The sequence below is a fragment of the Lampris incognitus genome, chromosome 1 (genome assembly GCF_029633865.1).
Source record: "Lampris incognitus isolate fLamInc1 chromosome 1, fLamInc1.hap2, whole genome shotgun sequence".
NCBI lineage: Eukaryota > Metazoa > Chordata > Actinopteri > Lampriformes > Lampridae > Lampris > Lampris incognitus.
In genome coordinates, this window is record NC_079211.1 from 20,029,889 (window position 1) to 20,054,424 (window position 24,536).

Below are 24,536 nucleotides of genomic sequence, written 5' to 3' on the forward strand. Positions count from 1 at the left end.
ACATAAGTCTAATATTCTCAGTTCAAAAAGAAAACTGAACTCAGTCAGTGACAAGTAGGTTTAGGCGCACACAAACATGCGCTCACACACGAAAAAAAAAACAAAAACGCACATTCTTGACACTGAATAGTAATGAATGACACTAAAAATGTACAGTTGTGAAGTGTAGCATTTTCCCCCTCACCCCGGAGTGGTATTATAAACCTTTTGAAGACAGCATGTATGCTGATTGACACTTATACAGAACTATATGTCCAAGATGTCTCGTAGGCAACTGTATTCATCATACACACTTGTAGAATGTTATGATTTCGTGAGATCCGTAGATAAAGGTCGCATGTCCAGACAGCTGGTAAAATACATTACTGCAACAACGACGATGACTTGGGGTGATTTCAAAACGCACAATCTGACTGTACATCCGTCAACGGCTCCTCTAAACGTGCTGTGTTGACACCAAAGAATCTGTGCCCACCGTCTCCGCTAACGCCGGGATCAGACTGCACGATTTCAGCCCGATTTTGACGTCGCCGACAAATTTCCAGCGACGGGCCCGATTACGAAAATCGGGGATTACGAAAGTCGGGAATGACGAACGGGCGTCTTTACCCCATGTAGTGTGACATAACCGAAGAAGGCATGGCGTCTGGGACGCCCCACGATACCCCCCGACGAAAAGTGGAGCGCGTCAGAATCTTTTGTATTTTCCCGCCTAGTCTGACGTCTCTTACGACGTGTTCCTTGTCGTTGACCAATAGGATGACAGAGTGCTCTCCGGCGCACACGTGTAAACATAGTGTTGCGGGACAGCTCCCTGACATATAGTGACAGACAGACAGTCTGACTAAAGTAACGCGAGACCCTGTTAGCCAATGAGAAGAGACTTAGGAATGCGTGCGTGCTGCCTATTGTTATCCATTGCACAGCACAGCGTGGGTTAGTTGTTATAGTGGTTTACAGACTGTCACACAGTGTTAGCTTAGCATAACGTGTTAGCGATCAGACGTAACATTCCTGACTCCTACACCTCGACTGAGCTGACGCTAGACAGTGACTAACCAGCGACGACCATAATAGAACCAGTAAGAGTGATTACCAGCCCCCAGAGAGAGATCAGAGTGTGCAGCCAGTGACAGTGCGAGTGTCTGCAGAGTGAGACCATCCCAGCCAGGCTAGCCAGCGTCCGTCATCGTCTGCAGACTGCAGGAGCAGTGCAAGGTGGGTTGCTAAACCCGTAGCCTAGCCCGGCTAATTAACGCCAGAGACTGTGTTGTCGCACCATAATTCCCAGCCTCCAACTACTTAATATAAGAACATCTAAACCCAGTCCCGCGACAATAGCAACGAGAAAGCGATGCTGCTATTATCTGGTTAAACTATGCTAGGTTAGCATTCCCACTAGCACCAGCCGCAACAGCGTCCACAATCGTTTTTTCTTTTTCGTTTTGGACCGCCACCATCACACTTAGCCATTCTGTAGTCATGATTGACAATTTCTTGACCCTCCTCCCCGACGATTTATGAACTCGCGCAAGGTCGTGAAAGGCAGCATACGATGATCGGTCGGGGGCATACTTGTAGTGTTGCCAGTCCCCCGGCCAAGACACGGCAAGAATTTATGGCACTATGATTGCCTAAAGGGCCCTGTGATGGACTGGCGGCCTGTCCAGGGTGTTTCCCCACCTGCCGCCCAATGACTGTTGGGATAGGCTCCAGCATCTCGCGACCCTAACTAGGATGAGCGGCTTGGATAATGGATGGATGGACGACTGCCTAATCTGACACGGTGACAAATCGTGAAAGACAAAAATATCGTGCAGTCTGATCCTGGTTTAAGCTTTTCACATTGTTCCGGTGTAGTGATTCACTAAGCATCAGTGGTGATTTCCATCTTGTGTTTAAATGCATACAGTGTATAAAAAATGATCGGGCAGACGTATGCAAGTGTCAGGACAGACAAAACATGTATAGAAGAAATGTCTTGTAAAACAGTCGCTAAACCCTTAACACTGCAAAAAGTCTTCACTGCTAGATCGCCAAAGAACAGTATATAGGCAAACACGTCACGGTTTAGACTTGACAAATGTTGCGCCAGTTAAGTGTCTTTTTTTGGCTTCATATTAAAATATAATTTACATTTCTTTACAAAGTGATAAAATAAACTTTGACATAGATCACTGCTTGAACAAACAGCATGGGATTGCCTCTGAGATGACAGCAAGGAGACAAAATAATGATTTAGAGTTGATCAGTAATATAGCAAAGTCATAGGAAACGGGATTTAAACCACTATTGTTGGAGATAAACAATAACGCTGAAATGATATTGAAACGGGTACATTATGAATATGCAGTGGCCTCAAATGGTATTCATAAAACTTTGGTTACCAGTTCTGCTGATATACAGTATGTAAAGTGACAGCCCACAGCTGGTATAGAAAAAGTATTTACACATCACGTGATGACTTATTTCCGCATGAAAAGTTGCAAAATCTGATTGGTCTAATGTTCTGATTAATGATCTCATTGTGTAATTCATAAAGGGCTGGAAAGCGTTTATAAAAATTAAAGAAGAGGGCATTTATTTAGAAGGTGTTTTCATGGCATGTCTACAACTGATCTTGTTGCTCAAAATTGTATAGACGGTCATACAGAGGCATATTGGATGGCACGCAAAGAAGCTACAATGTGATGCTGTTCACAGGTGTGAAGATGCCATACTGAAAATCTGCTAACTTTAAGGACTTTTTGCAAGAAAGAAGCAAAAGAAATGGGCTTGTGTATTTCTTTTTTTTTTCTCTTCATATTGTGAATGTGAACATGAAACAAAAATGTACATTCCAAGTATCTGACAATCATGAACACGCTCCAGCTATGATCTTTCAAGGTTCGCGCCACAGGAGCAGGTAGCATTGACTAGGCTAGCTGTTAGTAAGAAGGGTTTTAATGGGGGCTCTCTTTCCAACTTTTAACAAACAATTTGACATGCAACCCTGAGGCAGAAGGAGAGAGAACTATGGCTAATTTGGGAAAATTCACAACGTTTGTGACTACCAGTCGAGTGCACTGGTGAATCCGAAGATACACTGTGTTGCAGGAATGCAGATCTGACAACTCCATTAATAAACCATGACTGAGTAAATTAATGCAAAGCAGCAAAATATTGAGAGGAAATAGATGCAGTTTATGCTTTGCTGCACGAATCTGCTAGATCATTTTTTGCTGTCCCAGCAAAAGCGAAGCAAAACAAACAGCACCAGAAACTTTCTAAGCATTTTTGTATGCAGTGGTGTAACATTATGAATAAGCCACTCCAACTTTCTCCAAAAGAAAGGCTGAGCACAGGCATGACATTAGTGTGACTTACAGTACTCTACGCCACACGGTGAATGAGGAATTCCCACCAATGATGTTTTATGAATTATGAAAACAAAGCTGCATAACCACTCTGTGAATGTGAGCAATGTGATGAGAGTAATTTGTTGTTGTCAGATTTTCCATGGGCAGTGCTCTGCATTATTCATACAGGAGAGTAAAATCTCCTCTATACTCCCCTTTTGGCGATGTTTCATGTTTAACATCCTCTCCCCCACAGCTAATGTAATCAGGGGTAAATGTCATTTTTGGAAATGAGTTTTGAAGACGTTCACTGTTCACATATGCAGCTAGAATGCCTTTCGGCCTCACGGCTTCTTAATAAACTGTATAATTTCCATAAGAAAATACTACATTGAAGCAGTGGGTTATATGCGATTTGAATTGAGCTGGGTGGATCAAAGTCATGGGCTTTTAATAGAAATGGCTTCTGAAATATGACTTAAGTGAAGATATTACTCACTCCTCCCTCAGAAGATCAGCAAAGCCAAACCCCACGTATTGATTTTGAACCAAGAAAGCTGTGGAGCGTCTCAGAGAATCAAGACGTTACATTCACAGTAGCGATACCGGCTTGACTTGAAAAGAAACAAACAAGACAAAACGTGCTCTGCGGTTCTGACATAAAATCTATTTCAAACCTGCAAGCCCATGATGTACTACAGTTTTCCTGTCTGCTTTGAAACAGATGATGACACATATGAGTTGCACACCTATGCAATGCCATGGGGGGCTGTGAGGGGGATTAGAAAGGAAGTTTTGCAGACCCTGATGACCTTGGTGAAATGTGTTACATGTCCATGTGATGTAATCCGATGAACCAGCCAATTGCATAAGTGGCCTGTTCTCCTCTACCTGAAATGGCTGGCACTGAGCTATGTTTCTGAAAATATTGAGAGAAATAGATGGCTACCACCTCACCTTTTGCCATATACCTTTTTAAAATCATGGACCTTTAACTCAACACAAAGCAGCAAAGTTTCACTAATATTCTTGCATATTGCTCCTTATTGGCCATATATAACCAGTTTCTTAAAAATGCATCTTAATATGATGTTAATCTTAAGCCTCGAGTATAACCAAGGGCTTGGAGTAACTTAATCTCTCATTGCTCCAAATAAAGAATTAAAATAAAACAAAAACAAAACCTTTTTATTTGGTTAAACATAAAGGGTTGTTTTCCATGCACTTGTGTTGTGCTGCTTTTATGAATATATATTAACCAGATAACCCTAATTCTTCCCTTGTTGATCTGCCATATGAAGATATTATGCTTCTCTTCTCATAATGGACAGAGAGACTTGAACCTGCATGAACCCCAATTCTCAGGTGTTAAACTCTTATGTCAAGTACAGGGGGAAACAGATAGGAAGAGTGCCGCTCCTCCGTCCTCCCCCCGTCCGTTTTTTCTCGATGTTTTGTTTATTTGTCGTGTACTGTACTTTAACCTACACCAGTCTCTCCTTATCTGGGCTAGCATTCACCATCAGAAACCAAAAAGATCATGGCTTCCTGTTTACCGATGTCAGCCATGACGGTGGCCAGCTGGTTGATGTTCCCGCTGTGGAAGTGCTGCGCCTCCCACAGGTCCAGAATCACAGACGTCGGGCTCGCTTTGGATGCAAAGAAACTCATGTGTCTGTGTGCAAAGGGAATGGTGGCGCAGAGCAGAGGAAAAAGACAAGAAAAGAACAATGAAAGACTCAAAATGAAATTATACACGTCACAACTTATTGTCACAGCTTCTTTTTTTCTCTCTCTCAAGACCCTTTTATTCTTGGGCACTGTTTCATCTGTTTTTACAGTGCTATTGTATTTTGATACAGTACATCTCTAAATGCCACGTTTTATGGTGTTTTATATTGCTATATCCCAAGAAAGTGTGTTTAAAAAAAAATCACAAAAGCTCAGGAGCACCATTTGCTCAGTGGAGCCTTTAAAACTACCATCAAATACAGAATCTCAAATTTCATTTGAAGCCTCACTTTAGCCTAAGAGCATAAGCCTCAGAGTTTTTTCCATTGATGTTAGAATTGGCCCTAAATCCCATATAGCAAATCCTATATGGACTTTCCCAGTTAAGTCGGAAGTGACCTTTTCCATTTTAGGAGCAGAACCCCAGCGATCAAACTCAATCAATGCCAACAAAGCCATGGTCCCGGCCAGCTTTATATTTGATGCTGAGTGGGAGCTGATCCCTGTGGTACCTGAGCAGGCTTGTTCGATTAATGGCCTTTTTCTGTTTTCCAAATGTCTGGGGCCTCAACTGTTATGTAGAACACATGACAGAGGAGGAAATAAAAAAAAAACAACAACAGCATGACTCCTGAGTATGAAACGGAAATAAACCAAACAGGGGAAAAAGACCTGGAAACTTCAATGTCTTTATGCATGGTCAATAACCCAGGTAAGAAAATCAAAGGAAGTTGAATCAGTTCATCTGGACACATCATTTCTTGACAGATGCATTTCATCACTCGTCTATTTTTTTATACATCACTTTTGTGTGTGTGTGTGTGTGTGTGTGTGTGTGTGTGTGTGTGTGTGTGTGTGTGTGTGTGTGTGTGGATTTTACTGTTTTATTGTGTGAAGCACTTTGTGTTACATTTGTTTGTATGAAAAGTGCTCTACAAATAAAATCTGATTGATTGAGCTAAGGGATCTCTTCAGTCTAAACTGACTGCAGGTATCTCCACCCCTTATAAACAATACAGTGGCATGATGACCGAAACCAATGATTGGTTTAATATGGCCACGCCCATATTTGTAACTCTAGCTAATGGCCACACTCATATTTGCATATGAAACTAGTCGTTGGTTTCGGTCGCTATGCAACTGTATTGTTTATAAGGGGTGGGGATACCTACAGTCAGTTTAGACTGAAGAGGTCACTTAGATGAGTGATGAAACGTATCTCTCAATAAATGTTGTGCACTAATTTTCATTACACTGTGCGGTTTGGTATTCATGAATGACTATTTACACTCCACACAGTCCCCCAGGTTAGTCTCATAGGTATAGATAAAAAAATACCTTTGTTACATGGAACATAATGTTTCCAGTTCATTATCACCTGTTGCCCTTTGTAATCCAGCTCTTCTAAAGGTGAGTCCTCTCTCACCCCATGGCTCTTACAATATTCCTTTTAGGATTAGGCCACAATTTATTACCCACTACCCTTTGCATTATGTGTCTTCGACTTTCAGGCCAGATAATTTGATTACAGTCTGCTGGGTGATTCCAGCCCAACTAAGCCCCTTGTTCCAAAGTCTTTTATTCTCAGTGATTTAATTACTTCCATCAACCTTGACTTTCTATTTCTCACTGAGACCTGGCTTAAACCTGGGGAGTGCGCCCCTCTAGTGGAGCTCTGCCCACCCAGCTATAATTTTCTGAATGCAGACAGGTTAACAGGTCATGGTGGGGGTATAGTAGTTGCCCTCTAAGAGCCATTACACTTATGTTCTTTTTACTTCTGGTTCTTTTAATAGTTTTGAAGTCTTACACTTTTAAAATTGTGTGTGACAACCCAATTTGCTGAAAAATTATTTATCCCCCCCCCCCCAATTCATCTACAGGTTTTCTTAATGAATTCTCTGAGCTATTGTCCTCTCTTGTTCTTAAATTTGATAGGGCCATTATAGTTGGTGATTTTAATATCCATATTGATAATCCTTTTAACAAATTTGTCAGAGATTTTTTAAGCCTTTCTAGATCTTTTAACCTTGTGCAGCATGTCACTGGCCCCACACATAACCGTGGGCACACCCTTGATTTAGTATTCACCCTGAACATGTCTCTTAATTCCCTGAATAAGATTGATTTTGTCTCTGACATTAAATGTATTACATTTGATTCTTCTTTACGACCTACTACACTACCCCCATAAATGTATAATTAACTCTCGCATCTTTAATAAGCAGTCAGCAGCCATGTTTTGTAGTTATTTTTCCAGTCTGGCTGCCCTTCTCTCTCCACCAACATTAATGACCAAGTTAGTTGGTTTAATGATTTGTGTATATCTGCCCTTGATTTTTCAGCTCCATATACTTCCAGGGCTGTCCCAGTTATTAACACAACCCCTTGGATCAATGAAACATCCGTCAAAAAAGAAGGGAATATAGGAAGGCTGAACGCAGATGGAAAAAAAAAATCTGCTATTGAAGTTCATCAACTCCACATAAAGGAGTTATTATCTGAATTGAATCAAACTATGAAAGATGTGAGCGCTGCTTACTTCTCTGACTTGATTGAGAGTAATAAACATAACCCTAGGTCTCTGTTTAGTACTATCAATCAGCTGGTGAATCCCTCTCTTCCTACCATTTCTGCCTGTTCTGCTAATGACTGTGAAAATTTCTTGTCTTTCTTTGTTGACAAGATCGATGGTCTAAGGTCCAATTTTACCCCCACTGCCCCCCGCCCCTTTCAGCCATCTGATTTTAATATTGGAATTTGCTCCCGTATCTCTTCAGTTCCTTGTTAATACTGTAGACCTCATGCGTCCCTCCTCCAGTCCCAGTGATATAGTTCCAGCAAAATTTTTAAAATCCATCCTCCATGGCTTAGGTCCCAGCCTGCTCGCTATCATCAACTGCTCACTCACATCCGGGTCTGTACCTGACTACTTTAAAATTGCATGTGTTCAGCCCCCCCACTTCAAAAAAGCCCTCCCTTGATCTGGCAAGGGTTGGGAATTATAGACCTATTTCCAAACTTTACTTCTTATCCAAATCCTTGAAAAAAATGTTACAGACCAAATCCTGCAGCTGACTGAGGGTCATAACATTTTTGATAAATTTCAATCTGGCTTTCATGACAAGCATAGTACTGAGACTGCATTGCTAAGAGTGTCCAGTGACATTCTTATGCATGCTGATAAAGGTGAATACACTATTCTTATTCTCCTAGATTTAACTGCTGCCTTTGATACCATGCTATCTTACTTGATAGGTTGGAGATCTGGGTTGGCATTTCTGGTACAGTGTTAAATTGGTTTCGCTCTTATCTGACAAATAGATATTTTAATGTTTGTATTAACAATATTTTATCCTCGTCAGCTCCCCTACTGTGTGGAGTCCCTCAGGGGTCTGTCCTTGGGCCAATCCTCTTCTCTTTATACATGCTTCCTCTGGGTGATTTGTTTAGTCACTTCCCAGACATGTCATACCACTGTTATACCGATGATACACATCTATTTCTCTGCCAAACCCAATAACCTGAATCAACTGTCCTCCCTCCATGATTGCTTAGCTGCCACCAAAGACTGGATGTCCCTTAATTTCCTCAATCTAAACCCCGACAAAACCGAAGTTCTGTTAATTGGTCCTGAGAACTTTGTTACCGCAGTTGATCAGTTTATTGGTCCACTTCATTCAAACATCAAACCTACCGCTAAAAATCTTGGTATCAGCTTTGACCAGAATATGTCTTTTGATCACCATGTTACTAAGCTTGCCCAATCCTGTTTTCTTCAGCTACGAACTATTGCAAAAATCAGAAATATTTTGTCTTTTCAGAATATCGAAAAATTCATTCACACATTAATTTTCTCCCATCTAGATTACTGTAGCTCCCTCTACTCTGGCCTCAACCAAGTTAATTCAAATCGTCTACAGCTGGTTCAGAATGCAGCGGATAGACTACTATCTAGAACTAGCCGTAGGTCCTATATTACCCCTATTCTTGCATCCCTCCACTGGCTTCCTGTAAAATTCAGAATATTCTATAAAATCTTATTGATTACATTTAAAGCACTGCATTATCTTGCCCCCGGTTATATTTCTGATCCTCTCGTTCATCATTCCACTTCCTGACCACTCCGATCCTCAAACCTTGGTCTTTTATCCATTCCTCACTCCAACTGCAAAACAAAAGGTGACCGCACCTTTGCAGTTTTAACCCCAAGCCTCTGGAATAATCTCCCCCAATCCATTAGATTCGCTGAATCTTTGGACTGTTTCAAGGGGCTTCTAAAAACCCATCTTTTCAGGCAAGCCTTTTTAGAGATCCCCACCCCTGACTTCTGTTTTGTTTCATTTTTAGCTTGGTCTGTTACTCCCAATGCAATGTTTTTATATTCCTTCAATTTATTTTATGAATTTATTTTTATTTTGTGTATAGAGTGTAAAGTACTTTGTAATGGTGTGTTTTTAAAAGTGCTATATAAATAAAATTTTGCTTGCTTGCTTGTGTCCAGATGAACTGATTCAACTTTCTTTGACTGGAAACTTTAAATTTACCTTGAGGAAGTTTGGAGAGAGTACAAGATAGCACCTTCGTATCCTCAAAGCTTTTTTTTTGTTTTTTGCATTGAACAAAATCAATACTACGAGTTTTTACCGGATTAAAAACTATGTGCTTTCTCAATTTCGATGATAATGACAAGTATGGTAGCTTCGCAGGCAAATGTGCTAAAACCACCATAAGACTGTACTATTTTGGCCAACTGGATTTATGGTAACAGTAGGCGATGCCTACCTTTTGCTGTGAAACGTGCTCAACAAAGACAGTGCCAGTCAAAAATGTCAAAAATATGGTTGTAGACAAGCCTTATCTGTTCAAAAGAGCCAACATAACACTTTTTGTTATGAAACAGACTGAGTTAGGGCCCCAAGGTTATTTTCACTATTTTGGAAAAAACAAGCTTAATTTTGTGAAATTCAAAATCAGACAATTGCACAACACTTCAGAAAAAAAAAACTAATCTAAAACGAGGTTTCTTGACATCTTAAATGCTTTTGACTTAGAATACTTCAAACAGAAACACACAGAAACACACTGCAAGACAGCATGTCAGAAAGCAGCAGCCATATCATTAAAACACATTTAGGACTGATCTAACAACAGGGCAGCCGCTCCCTTCTGAGGATTAAACGAGAATCGATCGTGCTGTGCAAAACATTGCTAATTGAACCCGTACTGCATCAATTGAATATGTAATTAATTGGGTAAGTATATCTGATTGAACAAATGAAGTGAACCTATTTGATTCCATTACACAGAAGACATAATACCGCAGGGTAACTTGATCTGAGTTTGGCTCCATTTTTTGAAAAGCACGCCAATGAGAAAGTACAATAATTGTGACAAAGAACAAGTTTCTTTTCTCGATTTGATCAAAATGGGCATGGACCCAATCCTCCCCTATCTTTTTGGCTCTTAAGGTAGTTAGCATATTATCATTTCAATTGCAGCATTTGGGTAAAATGTAGAAGGCATAATTTCAATTAAGTGGCTGACCCACTTCTGGGGAAAAGTGAAGAAGGTAGTGTGCTTCATGAAAGAAACGACAGCTATCAGCTCAAACATTTATAAGATACGGGGTTTTCCGCTTCCAGGGTAAAATCTTGTTTATCTGAACCTAAGACTTCTGAAACGACTAATCTACTGAAATGTCAGCCTAGAAGCACAAAGATATTTTCTGTTCATTCTGTGTGAGGAAAATTCCTTCCTGCAATTTGATCAATTAAATCACCAAATTCTATGGAGAACATCACAATGTGTGTTTACACACATATTTGAAACATGCAACAATTTTAAGTGGTGCGAAAATGAATTCCACCCATTCAAACCTCAATTCCCAAGGACTTTGGATGAATGAAGTTCCACTGTATTCCCTTTTGTTAACTTACCCATCCAATAGTGCTCGAGGGAATCAGATAAGGTGCTAAAATACTGGACCGTTGCTATTTACCTCTCAAGTTTGAGTCTTTGCGCTAGCATTCTCCAGTCGGCTCCATTTGGGCATGGGGCATCCAGGCTGCTGCAGATCTTCTGCCTGATGAGATATGGGATCTGGAAGGCGCTGGGCCCCGCCAGGGCTGTGGCACTACTGTCCATCAACAAAAACTCAGAGTCCAGGGCTCTAGCATCCTGGTTGGAGACCGTGAAGCAAGAATCCATATGGAAATACTATTGCATAAAGATAGTAAAAAAAAATGTTTGATTTGCCACATGACTTTACTAATAACCCTCTCGATAGTCATCACTTTTGCAGGTGGTGGCTATCGAGGGGCTTATTAGTACTTCTTTATCTCAGCCTAGCACTGAAAATCAGTCATTTTTGGCACTGAAAGAAATGAAATGTTGGGGGGGAAAAATGGTGGTTGTGTAATGAATTAATGGGCCCTGAGTTATCATGCATGCTGAGTGTTACCTTGGCAATGTTGAAGTCGAGGCTAAAGCTCTGTCCCTCCCCCTCCACCTGCCACACGCACAGCTGGCAGGTGAGCTCACAGGTGCTGAGGCTGAGCCGCTCAAGAGTGAACGTGCAGTGCAGGTACCGCTGGGAACCGTTCCAGATGTGGTAGAACGGGATCTCCTGCAGAATACACGCGGCACACACAAACAGCGCCGTAGCGGCACAGTCAGACCGTGTGCTTGCAACACGGCATAACAGGACCGCCTGCCATGAATACACCACAGTCATCATTAATTATACTGACACAGCCCATCATCATCTGGCTAACGTGGCTACATACATCTGAGTTTACAATAACAGGGCTCTTGCAAGGTCTAAGAAAAATACTGCACCCTCAGTGTCGATCGTTTCTTTAAATTGTGTTTTGAGCTGTCTACAACAGAACTGACTAAATTAAGTATTGTAAAATTAAAGCTATCACTACCTCAGATAAGATGATCTATTTTTATACGCTGTGTTAAATTTCTTAATCTTCTTTGTTTTGTACATGTACGTACGTTCCTGGGTGCCGAAGCCTTCCTGAAGTCAGTATGGCGCCTGGTATTTGTGTTTTAATGGCTAAAACGTCAGGGCTCTATTTGAAATGTAAATTAATTCATGTAAAATGTCCCCCTGCCATAAAAGGTATTTCTCTACAAGAGTGCTATCACAATGCAACGTTAGCCTCTTTCTAGTAAACAGCTACGGTAGCCTACTAGGAATTGCTTGGGCAAAAGTTATTCATGACTAACAATTTCTACATTTCTCTCTCTCTCTTTTTGTGTTGCTCCATATTCATGTCTAATTTGCATATCCCAAGAGAGGAAGCGAGGTAAGACTGAAAAAAAAAACAGGACACACCAACGCCTGACTTCCACGCCGAGTTCAACAGCGGACGGGAACTCGTTTTGGGAGCGGATCGGGGCTTACAGTACACCACGACGGCCGAACGGGGGCACTGTTACCCCGGCAGACCGACGGGAGAAGGAGCAGGGCGAGAGTCTTCACGGGACCTCAGGGACTCTAAAGGCCTTTTCTGACCGCACTGCTGAGGGGGGAATAACACTTCCAAATGAACAGGCACAGTCCAGAGGAATAAGCCTCTGTTCTGGGTGCATTGTTGCTGCTGCTGCTGCTGCCGCTGCTTGCTCGGTGCAGCCTGTGTGTTCTCTTTGGGGACATGGTGCTCAATGCTCACATAGTTACAGCCAGAACATGTTTTAGTCCTTTCTGAGCAGTCCAACCCCCCCTCCCCCTTCTCTTCTCTTCTTTCTCTCTCTCAGGGCTGCAGTGCAGCAGGCCAGGCAGGTGTGGTGAGTGCGGGAGTAGAGGAGGGGTGGAGAGGTGCCAAGATTCAGGTTGTGAAGTTCCAGATATTTACATACTGCTCTATATTTCGACAGAGCGTCCCCCGAGAGACGAGGCACAAATGTAATCAGTCAGGCTGGAGCTCTAGGGCCATTTTTGGGTGACTCGCCGAAGGAAGGAAAAAAAAAAAACGAAAAACAACCCCCCCCGAAAAAAACAACAACCCAACATCTAGGCGTCTCGGGTAAAACGGAGAAATATTTGGCTCAGAAGTGAGTGTTTGCTAGACGTCCATCACGACATGTCACCGCACACATTCTAGCCACTGCATAGATACAGTTGCTCTCAATGTTAAAGTACAGCTATTGCACATAACTCTCTTATAAAATATATCTGTCAAATCTTAAATATGGCAGAGGGCAGAAGAATCAGGTACCATATTAAATTTAATTGTTTGAGTTAAAAGTAGGCTAAACTTAGCTTGGTGATATTTTATCTATAACAGCGCTAAGCAAGCCGATCTGTGTGTGGCACGGCTGATACATAAACCTCCCTGTGTCTAGATGATAGATAGTGTGCATTGGGTAACTGCACAAATCAACAATAGTATATATAGCACTTTCGCTACCGTTGAGTGTTTCTTTTAACAAAGTTATATAGACATGCCCAATGTATGTTCACAAGTAAATGCATGCACACACAACATGAAATAAACATCCAGGCATACATACAATACACACACACAGACACTCAAAGCTCATACTCATAGCTGCTGCATCTATGCACACACACGGAGAACACGCATACATTTATTTCTGCATGCGCATTTGCCCAAACACATACTTTTTTGCTCATTCACACACATGCACACAATAATGAAAAAGTTCCCATGAGTTCAAAGACTGAGTTTAAGTCACACACAGTGCCAAGGCTAAAGAGGTTATTAGACTGAAAAGTGCTGCAGTATCTGAATGGGAAAAAAAAGACCCCTTTGTGGGAATCTTTAAAGTGATCAACTGGAGCAAAACCAAAACATGCTTAATTAAAACTCTGAACCAACTAAAAATAAAACAATTCTCCAGAAAGGGAAGTAGACCACGGGCCCTCATTAGCAATAAAAAGTTCATCCTGCAGAACTTGTGATTGCTCAGTAGCCCAAAATTTCCCTATATCACTCTTTTTTTTCATTTCTATGAAAAGCTACAACAACAAAAAACTCGCAAGACCAATTTTAGATTAACCGGTGAAATACAATATGCATAAACACATAGCAAAAAAAATCAAAGTGCTGTGACACAAACTGGAAAAATTCAGTTGAGCACTTGTATTAAACTTGGCTGCTACTACTGTGATGTGGAGTGACTCTTTGCCACTGCAGCCTCCAGGGCAGGCCAGCACACCTGGTAGCCGGCTAGCAGCTTGCTCCTCCAGTGGGCCTGAGGCATGTCGTGGATGGACAGACGCAGGTTGTGGTAGCTGTCTTTGAAAAGGAGGACGTGAGGCTCGTCGATCAGCCGACCCCCGAGCTGCCGCTCCATTTGCATCACCTCCTGATGGAAGACAAAGGGGGACGAAGACAACAGGCCCATTAGGACATGCATTTGCCATCACAATCACACTCGTGTGTAAAAAAAAAAAAAAAAAGGCAGGGGGAAATGTACAGTTGCCCATGGGCAGATACGGCTTTTAACCAAACCTATGCTTATAGAAACACCAGGAGGCTAATGGGCACATGAACAGATGAATACACACACTCGGGCTTGCGTGCTAGCATACCCACACACACACACACCAAGGACAAGAGGCAAGCGTAGTACATCTTAGGACAAGGAGATGCTGTCCCTACATGAAGCCTCAGCAGGTTGGCCCGAATTGTCTTAACAGCACTTTAATGTCACTGCAAGGTTACTTCCCTGACTCGGCGTGTGTGTTCACCCGGCGCCCAGGAATTGCATTTGCATGCAAATACAGCAGCAAGCCAGGCCTACTAGCTACCTGGGCTGTGATGAAGTAAGTGAATAAGCCATTATTCAACTGCTCATTGTTCGCGCATGGCGAATCTCCTTAATTTCATTTTTGTTTTTGTGCCAGGAGAGATTTGTAAATGCATACTTAATATTTTAATCTCTGTGAGACTTGCGTGGTGGACCATTTGTTGCCATCAAAATGACCATCTGGAATGGGATGATAATACCCGTCGTGCTCTCCTCTGATCTATCAATTTATTTTGAGCTCGACACTTTGCTTGTAAGGGGGTCCTCCGGAACTCAACACTTTGGCCGATATTCACACATGCAAGCCCGCCCTCCAATCAGAGACGCATGTTGCAACAGAGGAAACCTGGTTTCGGGAATTAGAAATAAGGGAAGGCCTTGAAAATCAGCTTTTTTTTGTTTTTTTTTCCTCATCCCATGCAAGAAGAAAAGAAGATGGTAGCAGAGGGAAAGGCAATCTGTGAGAATATGCTTAGGACTTTAAAAGACGTTTCTCAAAGAGGACAGCTTCATGAGGGCAATGTATGTGCAGATAACTACCATATATTGTATAGCACCGAATGCCAGCATGGTTGTCCATGGTATGATTTCAGCAAAGACATCTAATTAAGATGGAGAAAGGCAGCGATTTCTATCTGCACACCGCTGATTCAATTTTCTGCACTCTTTCCCTGGAATGGAGCGGACCGATTCCAATTATATTGAAAGGGAAGTTGTTGATTATCCATTTGGAATCTCTACCTGCCTCCGTTGCTTTATGTGATCTCGCTTTTCACTGAATGAGCTTTTTTTTTTTCTAGTGCAGACACTGAGTCCAATTTGCATGTTTGCTTAGTGCTTTGCTAATTTCCTTGTTTGCTTAGTTCCCAGCTCCGTGTTCGCATGAATATTATTTCAACGGGGTTGTCTTCCCCGTACGCCATCCTCCTGTCTTCATGTTAGTTCCTCTTATTCGCCGAAATGTCAGAATCATACGGATGTACGGTGAGCAGAATCAAATGTGTGCATCTAGGCTTGAATACTCTTGTTGTAGAGCCATGCCGAAGCCTTGGGTGGTTACCAATCCCACTTCTCCGGAGTGGAAAGGTCAGACGATAGCTTTGAATCAAAGTGCTGAGGTCTAATAAGTTAATAACAGAGGGAAGAAGAGTGTTCTCCACAGAATTAAAAACCTCCTGTTATGTCTCTTACTCAGACAAAAGGCACTTTGTAGGGGTTTCCAGAGAGGTTCATTTAACACAGTTCTTAAGCACAATTATTCGGTAATGGTGATTAGCATTGCAAATTGGTTCTGGTGGACTTTGATTGGGACTCTGACCTAGCAGTAGATCTATGGGCCTGGTTAACAGGAGAAAGACAGCTGAATGCCAATTATCTTATTATCAGCATCTAGCTACCAGGGCGCATACTAACTCCTCCATGTAGCAGTGGTCCGGTTCGGGACTGACACGACAGGATTACAATCAGAACAAGTTCTGGGACATGTCCCTCCTGGCTGTGGCACAGGGCACAGACACTGATTAAAATGCGGGGCTAGAACAGAACACTGGATAATACACTTGGCTTGGACATATGAAGTACGTCTTGAGTGAATGTGTTTGTGTATGCATGAGAGAGAGAGAGAGAGAGAGAGAGAGAGAGAGAGAGAGAGAGAGAGAGAGAGAGAGAGAGAGAGGGACACACACAATGAGTGGGTCCTGGTTTTGATGCTCCCTTGTCCTGCTTGTGTAGTTTTGCTTATTTGTGCATATATATAAGTATGCTTGTGTGTGCATGTGTGTGTTTGCATGCATGCGTTTTCATGACAGTGGGTCTTAGCTTTGAAGCTGCATTGTCCCTCTTGTGCAGCTTTGCTCATATGTGTGTATGTACATGCATGTGTGTGTGTGCGTGTTTCTGTGTGTGGGATTTCAGCATATGCTCTGGACTGGAAGAGTAATAGCCTCCTTTATGCCCCATTATCCTGTTAACAAACGACACTGTGAGAGAACTAACAAATGAGAAGCTGATTTTGACCACATTATTTACTCTCCGAGGGAAACAACGCAGGGTTTGAATAAGTATATCAAATCACATTTTTGTCATTACCGAGGGCTAAATTGTCTTTCCGTTGTCTGAGGATGAGGACGGCAGTTCTGCTGTGACCCCTTGCAACTGCGGCGACATTAAGATGCATGAGATGGGCAAGAAGTTCTAGTCCTGTAGGAGAAAAAACCCCTTTTGTTCTGACAGAATTAAAGATAGCCTGTGGTGTGTGTGAAGACTGTGAATTTAGTGTCAGGCACAGCCAAGACCACCCCCTGACATTCAATGAGGCTGGCAAGGGAGAGGGGGAGCGAGAGAGAGAGAGAGAGAGAGAGAGAGAGGGAGAGAGAGCAAGGAAGAAGGGAGACCGAGGCAGCTTAACATTTGTGTCTTGAGGTCACTAGAGTGGCCAGCTTTAGCAGGACAGATAATGGGATTACTGCAATCATGGCCACAATTTTTCCACGACTTCAACTCTTCCCCCTTCCCCCTCATCGCCTGCACGCTGGCCTAAAGACGCAGCTCAGAGCTGGGACTGTGATGGACTGGGGCCGGGCTCCACTGGGAAACAAGCGACACTCATATGGCTAATCTCTTTGGGCTGGCACTGACAGAAAGAGGTTAGATACTGCACCAAACTCTCTTCCAACAAAACAGCCGGCCATTGGATGCCGATAGGAAGCAGAAGAAGAAGGAAAGAAAAAAAAGACGCGTTAAACAAATCAAAGTATTAGCAGAGGCCTATAAAAAGAGGACTGAGAGGTTTGGAGGCCACAGATCAAAACACTCTAAATCCCCAAATGTGACTCTGTGATATTTTTGTCAAAGCAAGGTCAAGCATTCACATCAGGGTCCGTCTATTGTTTTGGCTCCGTTTGTAATAATCTTGTCTATTAACATTGCTTAACTTCAGCCAACTCAATGAGATCTGACAGGGAACACAATCTGCATTAAATCAGCTAATTAGTCACGGCTGTAAGTCATCTGAAACTTGGAAAGATACACCAGGGCTAATTAAGCACTAATAACCCCATAAACCCCGTCCGCCACTCTTGGCGATGCCGTGACCCGCAAATCTAAAATAAATAAATAAATAAATAAATCGATAAATAACGGCGTTCACATCGCAGCCGTCTCCTTTTTCATAGCTGCTCTCTTCAGGCAAATGCATCTGTACATAGAGAGTAGCCTGGTTATGTGCCGCCCATAAATCTGTGTATTTGTCAGCAGGAGGTGACAGGCTTTTCCTCTCTGACTGAGGGTCTATCAGTCTGAGCTCCAGTGGCCGTGCCCGCTACAGTCAACTCTGATTAATAACTACAAATAGAAGGGACTTGTCTGCTCCGTTATAAATGGAGGGACTGTTTGTTAGGGAGAAGATGCACACTCTTGCCCGATAAATCACAGTGCAGGAAGGGGGGGGGGCCCATAGAATTATTATATGAAAACAATTTCTCAGCTGGGCCCAGTGATAAAGCTGACTGTCTTGTTCAACTTATTGTCAGCAATTACGGCGCCATGCATTGCTCTCTTTTTGCCACAACTCTTCATCAGTCACTATTGACGATTGTTTAGTTTACGTGCCGCATAAAGTGGTTTCGTCCTCCCTGACGGATGAATGGGAAAAGTCTTGAATAATTATCGCACGAGTAGTTATAGTACCAAGCCCCGCCGTGGTGGGCTGCATGCAAACAGTCTGTGAGCTCATTTCGACATTAAGAAGAATCATAGTTTAAGGGTCAGATCAATCAAAAAAAAAATCAGGGGGCCTCTATTGAACTGACCAAGGCCATCATTTGAACACCCATTTAATAGCAGGGATACAATTTTATATGACATGGGGACAAAAGAGGCTGAAACAATTACCCTTATTGCATGAATATTGATGAAAGCACGATTTTATAGTTTGATATACAATGCTGAGATTACAAAGGGAATTAAGAGGTGAAATATTCCCTCTTCATTTGTCGCAGCGAGGCCTTAGGATTTTAATGGCATTTGCGCATTTCTCGAAACCCCTTTACAACTGCCAAATTGTAATGAACACAATTACAGCAATATGAATACTCGTGCTATTATTACTGTAACCGCTTGTATTTCTATTGCTGCCACTTACAGTAGTAATAACGGTAATAAATAATAATAACGCAAGTTTCCAAGTGTGTAAGTTTCCCAAGAATTACTCATCACAAACTCCTCCAGCTCACCGTCTCAAGTTTTTGATGTCAGTATCGCTCAAGTAACCTGCTGCTCCATATAGAAGAATAGAGCTGTTTTTGAACCTCTGTGCAGAAATAAAACTGACAGTGAGTGGGAGGTTTATCAAGTGTTACCATTATTTCTCTACTGTGAGCTATTGCCCAACAACAAAGGTCTTATGAAACACAGACCCGTTGCTGAGAAAGATAAACATTGTGCTATCACTAACACAATGTGATATCATTCGGTAAATGTCACACTAATGCCTAACAGACATTTTCTAGTCCCACAGCTATTGTGTATTCTAATCTAAGGAGCTGATGAATTCTGTGTGTCACAGTTAACGGTGCTAAATTACACAAAAACCAAAGTCCAACAAGTTCTTGCCTACCAACACGGGGGTCGCCGGTTCAAATCCCCATGTTACCTCCGGCTTCGTCGGGCATCCCTATAGACACAATTGGCCGTGTCTGCGCGTGGGAAGCCGGACATGGGTATGTGTCCTGGTCACCGCACTAGCGCCTCCTCTGGTTGGTAGGGACGCCTGTTCAGGAGGGAGGGGGAACTGGTGGTAATAGCATGATCCTCCCACATGTTACATCCCCCCCGGTGAAACTCCTCACTGTCAGGTGAAAAGTAGCGGCTGGTGACTCCACATGTATCGGAGGAGGCATGCGGTAGTCTGCAGCCCTCCCTGGATCGGCAGAGGGGGTGGAGCAGCGACTGGGATAGCTGGGGGGTGGGGGTGGGATAAACAGATAAAGTCCAACAAGTTCCATTCCAAACATTTTTTTGCACCATACATCCCTCCAGTTTATTTAGAGATAGTGGGTTTTTTTTTAATGTCTACTTAAGCAGTGAGCCGGGGTCTGGGTTCATTGCAGGTGCTTCATTCTGACTATCAGTGATGTTCTCTATGTGGTGTGGCTGGGAACAACTGAGGGCACAGTGTGGTCGCCACCGAACACTGACCGTGTCCCCTCTGCTGCAGTGCCAGCCTTGGCCAGGCCTATCAAGAGTGGGACGCACATTAAATATTAACTTAATTGGTCTCGGCAGAGCCCTGCTAACATACGGCAAGCATCAGACAGAAATGTCACAGTCTCCCCAGAGCCTCTGCACACTTAGGATCAAAGACAATAACATTGGTTCTAATCTGCTTTAATTGGGAGATAAAAGATTGCGGGGTGGAGTGTGTGTGTGTGCGAACGTGCACGTTCAAGGGTGTGTGCATGCGGCTGCACATATGCGTTAGTCTGCCTGGCTGATGGAGGCTTGTCAGAGGAGACTGACAGCCAGCAGCGGGAGTGGGGAGGGAGCCCGAGCAGCTCTTGCTGTTCCAGTTTCCTCTGCCATTGGACAGCCAACGCAACCAAATGCGCAGCAGCATCAAAATCCACAGAGGCACTTTTTCATCCTCCCATCAGAAGTGCAGAGTCTGTTTTATGAGTGGCAAGTAGTGCTCCTGCCTCAAATGCAGTAGAGTGCCTCAGAGTGGGGCTGCAAACTCTGCTATAAAACTAATATGGGCTGGAGGTACACCTTAAAGTAAACGTAAATAACCACCGCCATGTCCACTACTGTACCACCTACTGCTAATGCACTGCTGTTACACCATACAATTAACTCTGATGGTGGCTAACGTTGAAAGTTTAATCATAAATGGTGCATTTTAAAGGTAGTGATTAGTGATTAGGCTGCATCTCTCCAGGGAAGTTTAATCTCCACTCATAGTGGTTAATGTACTTGCTAAATGAACTGCTCCCTCCCTAATAGCACCAAGAGCAGCGTGGAGTCGAGATTACCAAACAGCGTGGGCCACATTCTAAATCACTCACTAAAAACTACAAATCCCCGGAGACGCCGTGGCTTACCACAGCACCAGGTTGTATGAGAGACAGGGAGCTAATGCACTCAAGGGTGTCAAGGGAGCCGCCGAGTTCTGCAGCACAAGTGCTGGAGTCAACAAGCTCAGATGTCCTTTTCTTGGCTAAGAGAGCGAGAGAATGGGAGAGTGAGAGAGCGAGAGAGGCAAGAGGAATAAGCAGAGAGAAAGAGGGAGAGAGAGAGACCAAGAGAGAGACGGAGAGAGAAAGATGTTCATGCGCTAGTTCCCTTCTTGCATCTACCACAGTACAAGGTCACTTCAACGAACAGTGACACTGCAGCAAAACACCTGCATGTCATCTGATTATCTGAATATATCAAGTCAACCCCTCATTACAACTGCGATGCTACTGAGTAAACATCATGCATGATATATTTTTGCAACAAACAGCACCTTTATAGCACAACATTCAGTATTTGGTCCCTATTTAGTTGTCCTGCATGCTTCACTTTACACATATTTATGCATAATGTGCAGTGAAATGCCAGCAGGCCAGTTCTCTGAGCATGCCTGCTATACTGTAATGCAATAGCTGTATAAAGTGGAGAGAGAGAGAGAGAGAGAGAGAGAGAGAGAGAGAGAGAGAGAGAGAGAGAGAGAGAGAGAGAGAGAGGAGAGAGAGAGAGGGAGGGAGAGAGAGAGAGAGAGAGAGAGAGAGAGAGAGAGAGAGAGAGAGAGAGAGAGAGAGAGAGAGAGAGAGAGAGAGGAGAGAGAGAGGCAGAGGGAGGAATGATGGATTGCAAAGACGGAGAGACAGAAGGGAGAATGAGAGGTTTCAGTCATTCACACCTCACTGCCAGAGGAGGCTGTGCAGTTTCACCTCATCTGCTGCTCTCTGTGTGCATGTGCTAATTTCAGAGTGCATCCCCAGTGCCCTTCCACGGTTAAAGTCCCACAGCCTCCCGTAGATGGTGGCCCCACCTCTGTACAAGGAGGGCAGCTATAACGGCAGGCTGGAGTGGACTCGAGTGTGAAGTGCCACTTCTGACTGTGGGTGGTGTCAAAGGGAGAAGAGGAGAGCAGTTTGGAAGTGGAAGGGAAGAGATGGAGAGGGTGGTGGGAGAGAGAGCACTGGGGGTTGCAGGGAGAGGGTTGGGAGAGACTCCTTTTAATTTGCTAATTAACCATGCAAATGAAATCTTAACAGGCTACTCAGAGGCGATCCTCAGGGGAGGGAGGAAGGCATTAGCGCTTGATTATACTCTGCCCGTACGGAGAGGAAATAAGAGACGGCAAATATGGTGTTGAGCAAAGTGATGGGAAACATCTTGGCCCACGGCAGCCAAGCAAAACCACTGACTGCATGAACCATACTGACAAGCATGCGCACAAGCATGCTTGTGCACGCACGCACGCACGCACGCACGCACGCACGCACACACACACACACACACAGAAGCACAAACTCACACAAATGGAAATAAAGTATTTCTTTACAGTGATTTGCTTAGGCATATGCATTGTTTAAATATACATTGGAGAGAACGTACAAATCACACACCCTTGAATTGTACATGGTTTAATCAGGCCTGCAGTATTGTTCAATTTACCATGGCTGTGTCTAAACCCTGCGAGTCTGAACTCATTTCTGCTTACTTTCCGAACATGACAGACAATGCTATTACACATAATGGTCCACCCATCACTCAGTGGAGGCGAAGCCGCTCACTCCTCACAATCTACGGCCAGAAAACTGCCAGCCAGCCAGAATTACTGGCAGCGCTCCATCTGTCATGCTTTACCTTGAAGACGTCCTGTGTGTCATCCATGCAGTAGACCCTGATGTTGTACTCCAGCGTGGAGCAATAGGCGTCAGAGAAGAGCACCAGCCTCAGGCGCTTGGCTGGCACCCATATGAAGAGACTCTCCCACCAGGGCAAAGCGGCCAAGCTGCTCAGAGAAAACACGGCAAGTCTCCGCTTCCAGCTGGCAGTAATAGGGCTCGGAGGTCAGCTCCTCCCCCATTACCAGGACATCCTACAGTGGGGGGAAGGGGACGAGAGGACAGGGTTTGGGGTGGAGGGTAAAAAGCCAGTATATGGGGGTGGGTGATGTGTGTTTGACTGGATTATTGATTCACACGTGTGTGTGTGTGTGTGTGTGTGTGTGTGTGTGTGTGTGTGTGTGTGTGTGTGTGTGTGTGTTTTACAGGTGTTCAAATTTCTTTTTTTTTTTTTTCTAAATTTATTTCTGATTTTTCCCTTTTTTCTCCCAATTTAGTGGCCAATTGATCCCTATTTTAATTCAAACACCCACCCTCGTATTGCATGCGTTCGCCAACTGCATCTCTCCGGCCGGCAGTCTCGAAGGAGACGCCTCCCCACTTTCGTGACAAGGCGAATCCAAGCCGAACCACTGTTTTTCCGACACACACAGAGACGCATTCACATGACGAACACAAGCCGACTCCGCCCCCCTCCCGAAGACAGCGTTGCCAATGATTGCTGCTTCATCGAGTCCGGCCATAGTCGGATCTGACGAGACCGGGGTGCGAACCCCAGTCCCCAGTGGGCAACTGCATCGACACCAAGCTGATGCTTAGTCCGCTACGCCACCGCGGACCGCGAGACTGGTGTTCAAATTTCTGAGGGGTTGTTAAGCAAGTAGTTTAGGCCAGCTACATGGGTATGCCAATACAGATTATCCCACCTGTTGTGCATCAAAGGACCATCTAAACTCTTGCATTAATGCACCGGTGCATGTGTTTCTATGGCTTTGTGTACAGCTGCATATATGCATAGGTGTGTCTGGATAAATATTTAGCATGTGAAAAAGGGAAGGGTCTTTTTTTCGACCTCAGAATCCCTTTTCAATGCAGCATGCTTACTACTTACTGACAGATAGTCATACACACACACACACACACACACACACACACACACACACACCCCTTGCAGATTCTATAGAGAGCCATCAATTTACTAAATAATGCATGAACGAGGTATTCAACTGACATGAAAGGAGACTCCGATAGATTCCTGGCAAGAATAGATGGCTCTGGAGAAAAAGAAAATCCAGTGGAAACACGGTGACTATCGGAATAAAAGAATTCCTGTCTGCTTTTGGAATTTGTCAACAGAAGTCAAAAGTACTTCCTGCTTTACCTGAAAGACAACATCATTTCCATATGCTGAAGACTTTTAAAATGTAACAGCAGGCCCTACAAAAAAGAGCTAGAATATTAAAGCTGCAACATTAATTAGCCAGTGAGCTCCTAAAGAAACGGATAGATTTCAGATGGCATCTTACTTCAAAAGTAATGTTCCCCCTGCGTTGTTACAGAACATAAGAAAAGTATCGGCATCAACACTATATCTCTTGCAATCAGACAGACACACAAAAACATCCCATCCCATCACAGAGAGGGACACATTTATTTCATAATCCCTCTCTGCTCCCCAGTCTAATTTGATGGGGACAAATTGGGCCCAAGGTGACAACATTTTCTCTAAAATCCCATCATGCCTGTTAACTGACTCTTCCCATTAGCCAATCAACCCGAAGAGAGCATTCTGTCTGCCAAATTGCTGGCTAGATCCATCAGCTCCTTTCCGGGATCGATCCAA

General features: G+C 43.5%; 1 protein-coding gene across 1 annotated transcript in view; it reads right to left on the reverse strand.

Annotated features, from left to right (window-relative positions):
• Nucleotides 1-4,354: 4,354 nt before the first annotated feature.
• The window catches only part of unc5a (unc-5 netrin receptor A), a 159,085-nt gene continuing 138,903 nt past the window's right edge, over nt 4,355-24,536 (reverse strand). Inside the window, 7 exon segments of the mRNA XM_056276575.1 lie at nt 4,355-5,013; nt 11,071-11,249; nt 11,533-11,697; nt 14,265-14,414; nt 22,713-22,814; nt 22,816-22,947; nt 24,075-24,100. Of these exon segments, the coding sequence (XP_056132550.1) occupies nt 4,848-5,013; nt 11,071-11,249; nt 11,533-11,697; nt 14,265-14,414; nt 22,713-22,814; nt 22,816-22,947; nt 24,075-24,100 (920 nt within the window). The 3' untranslated portion in view covers nt 4,355-4,847.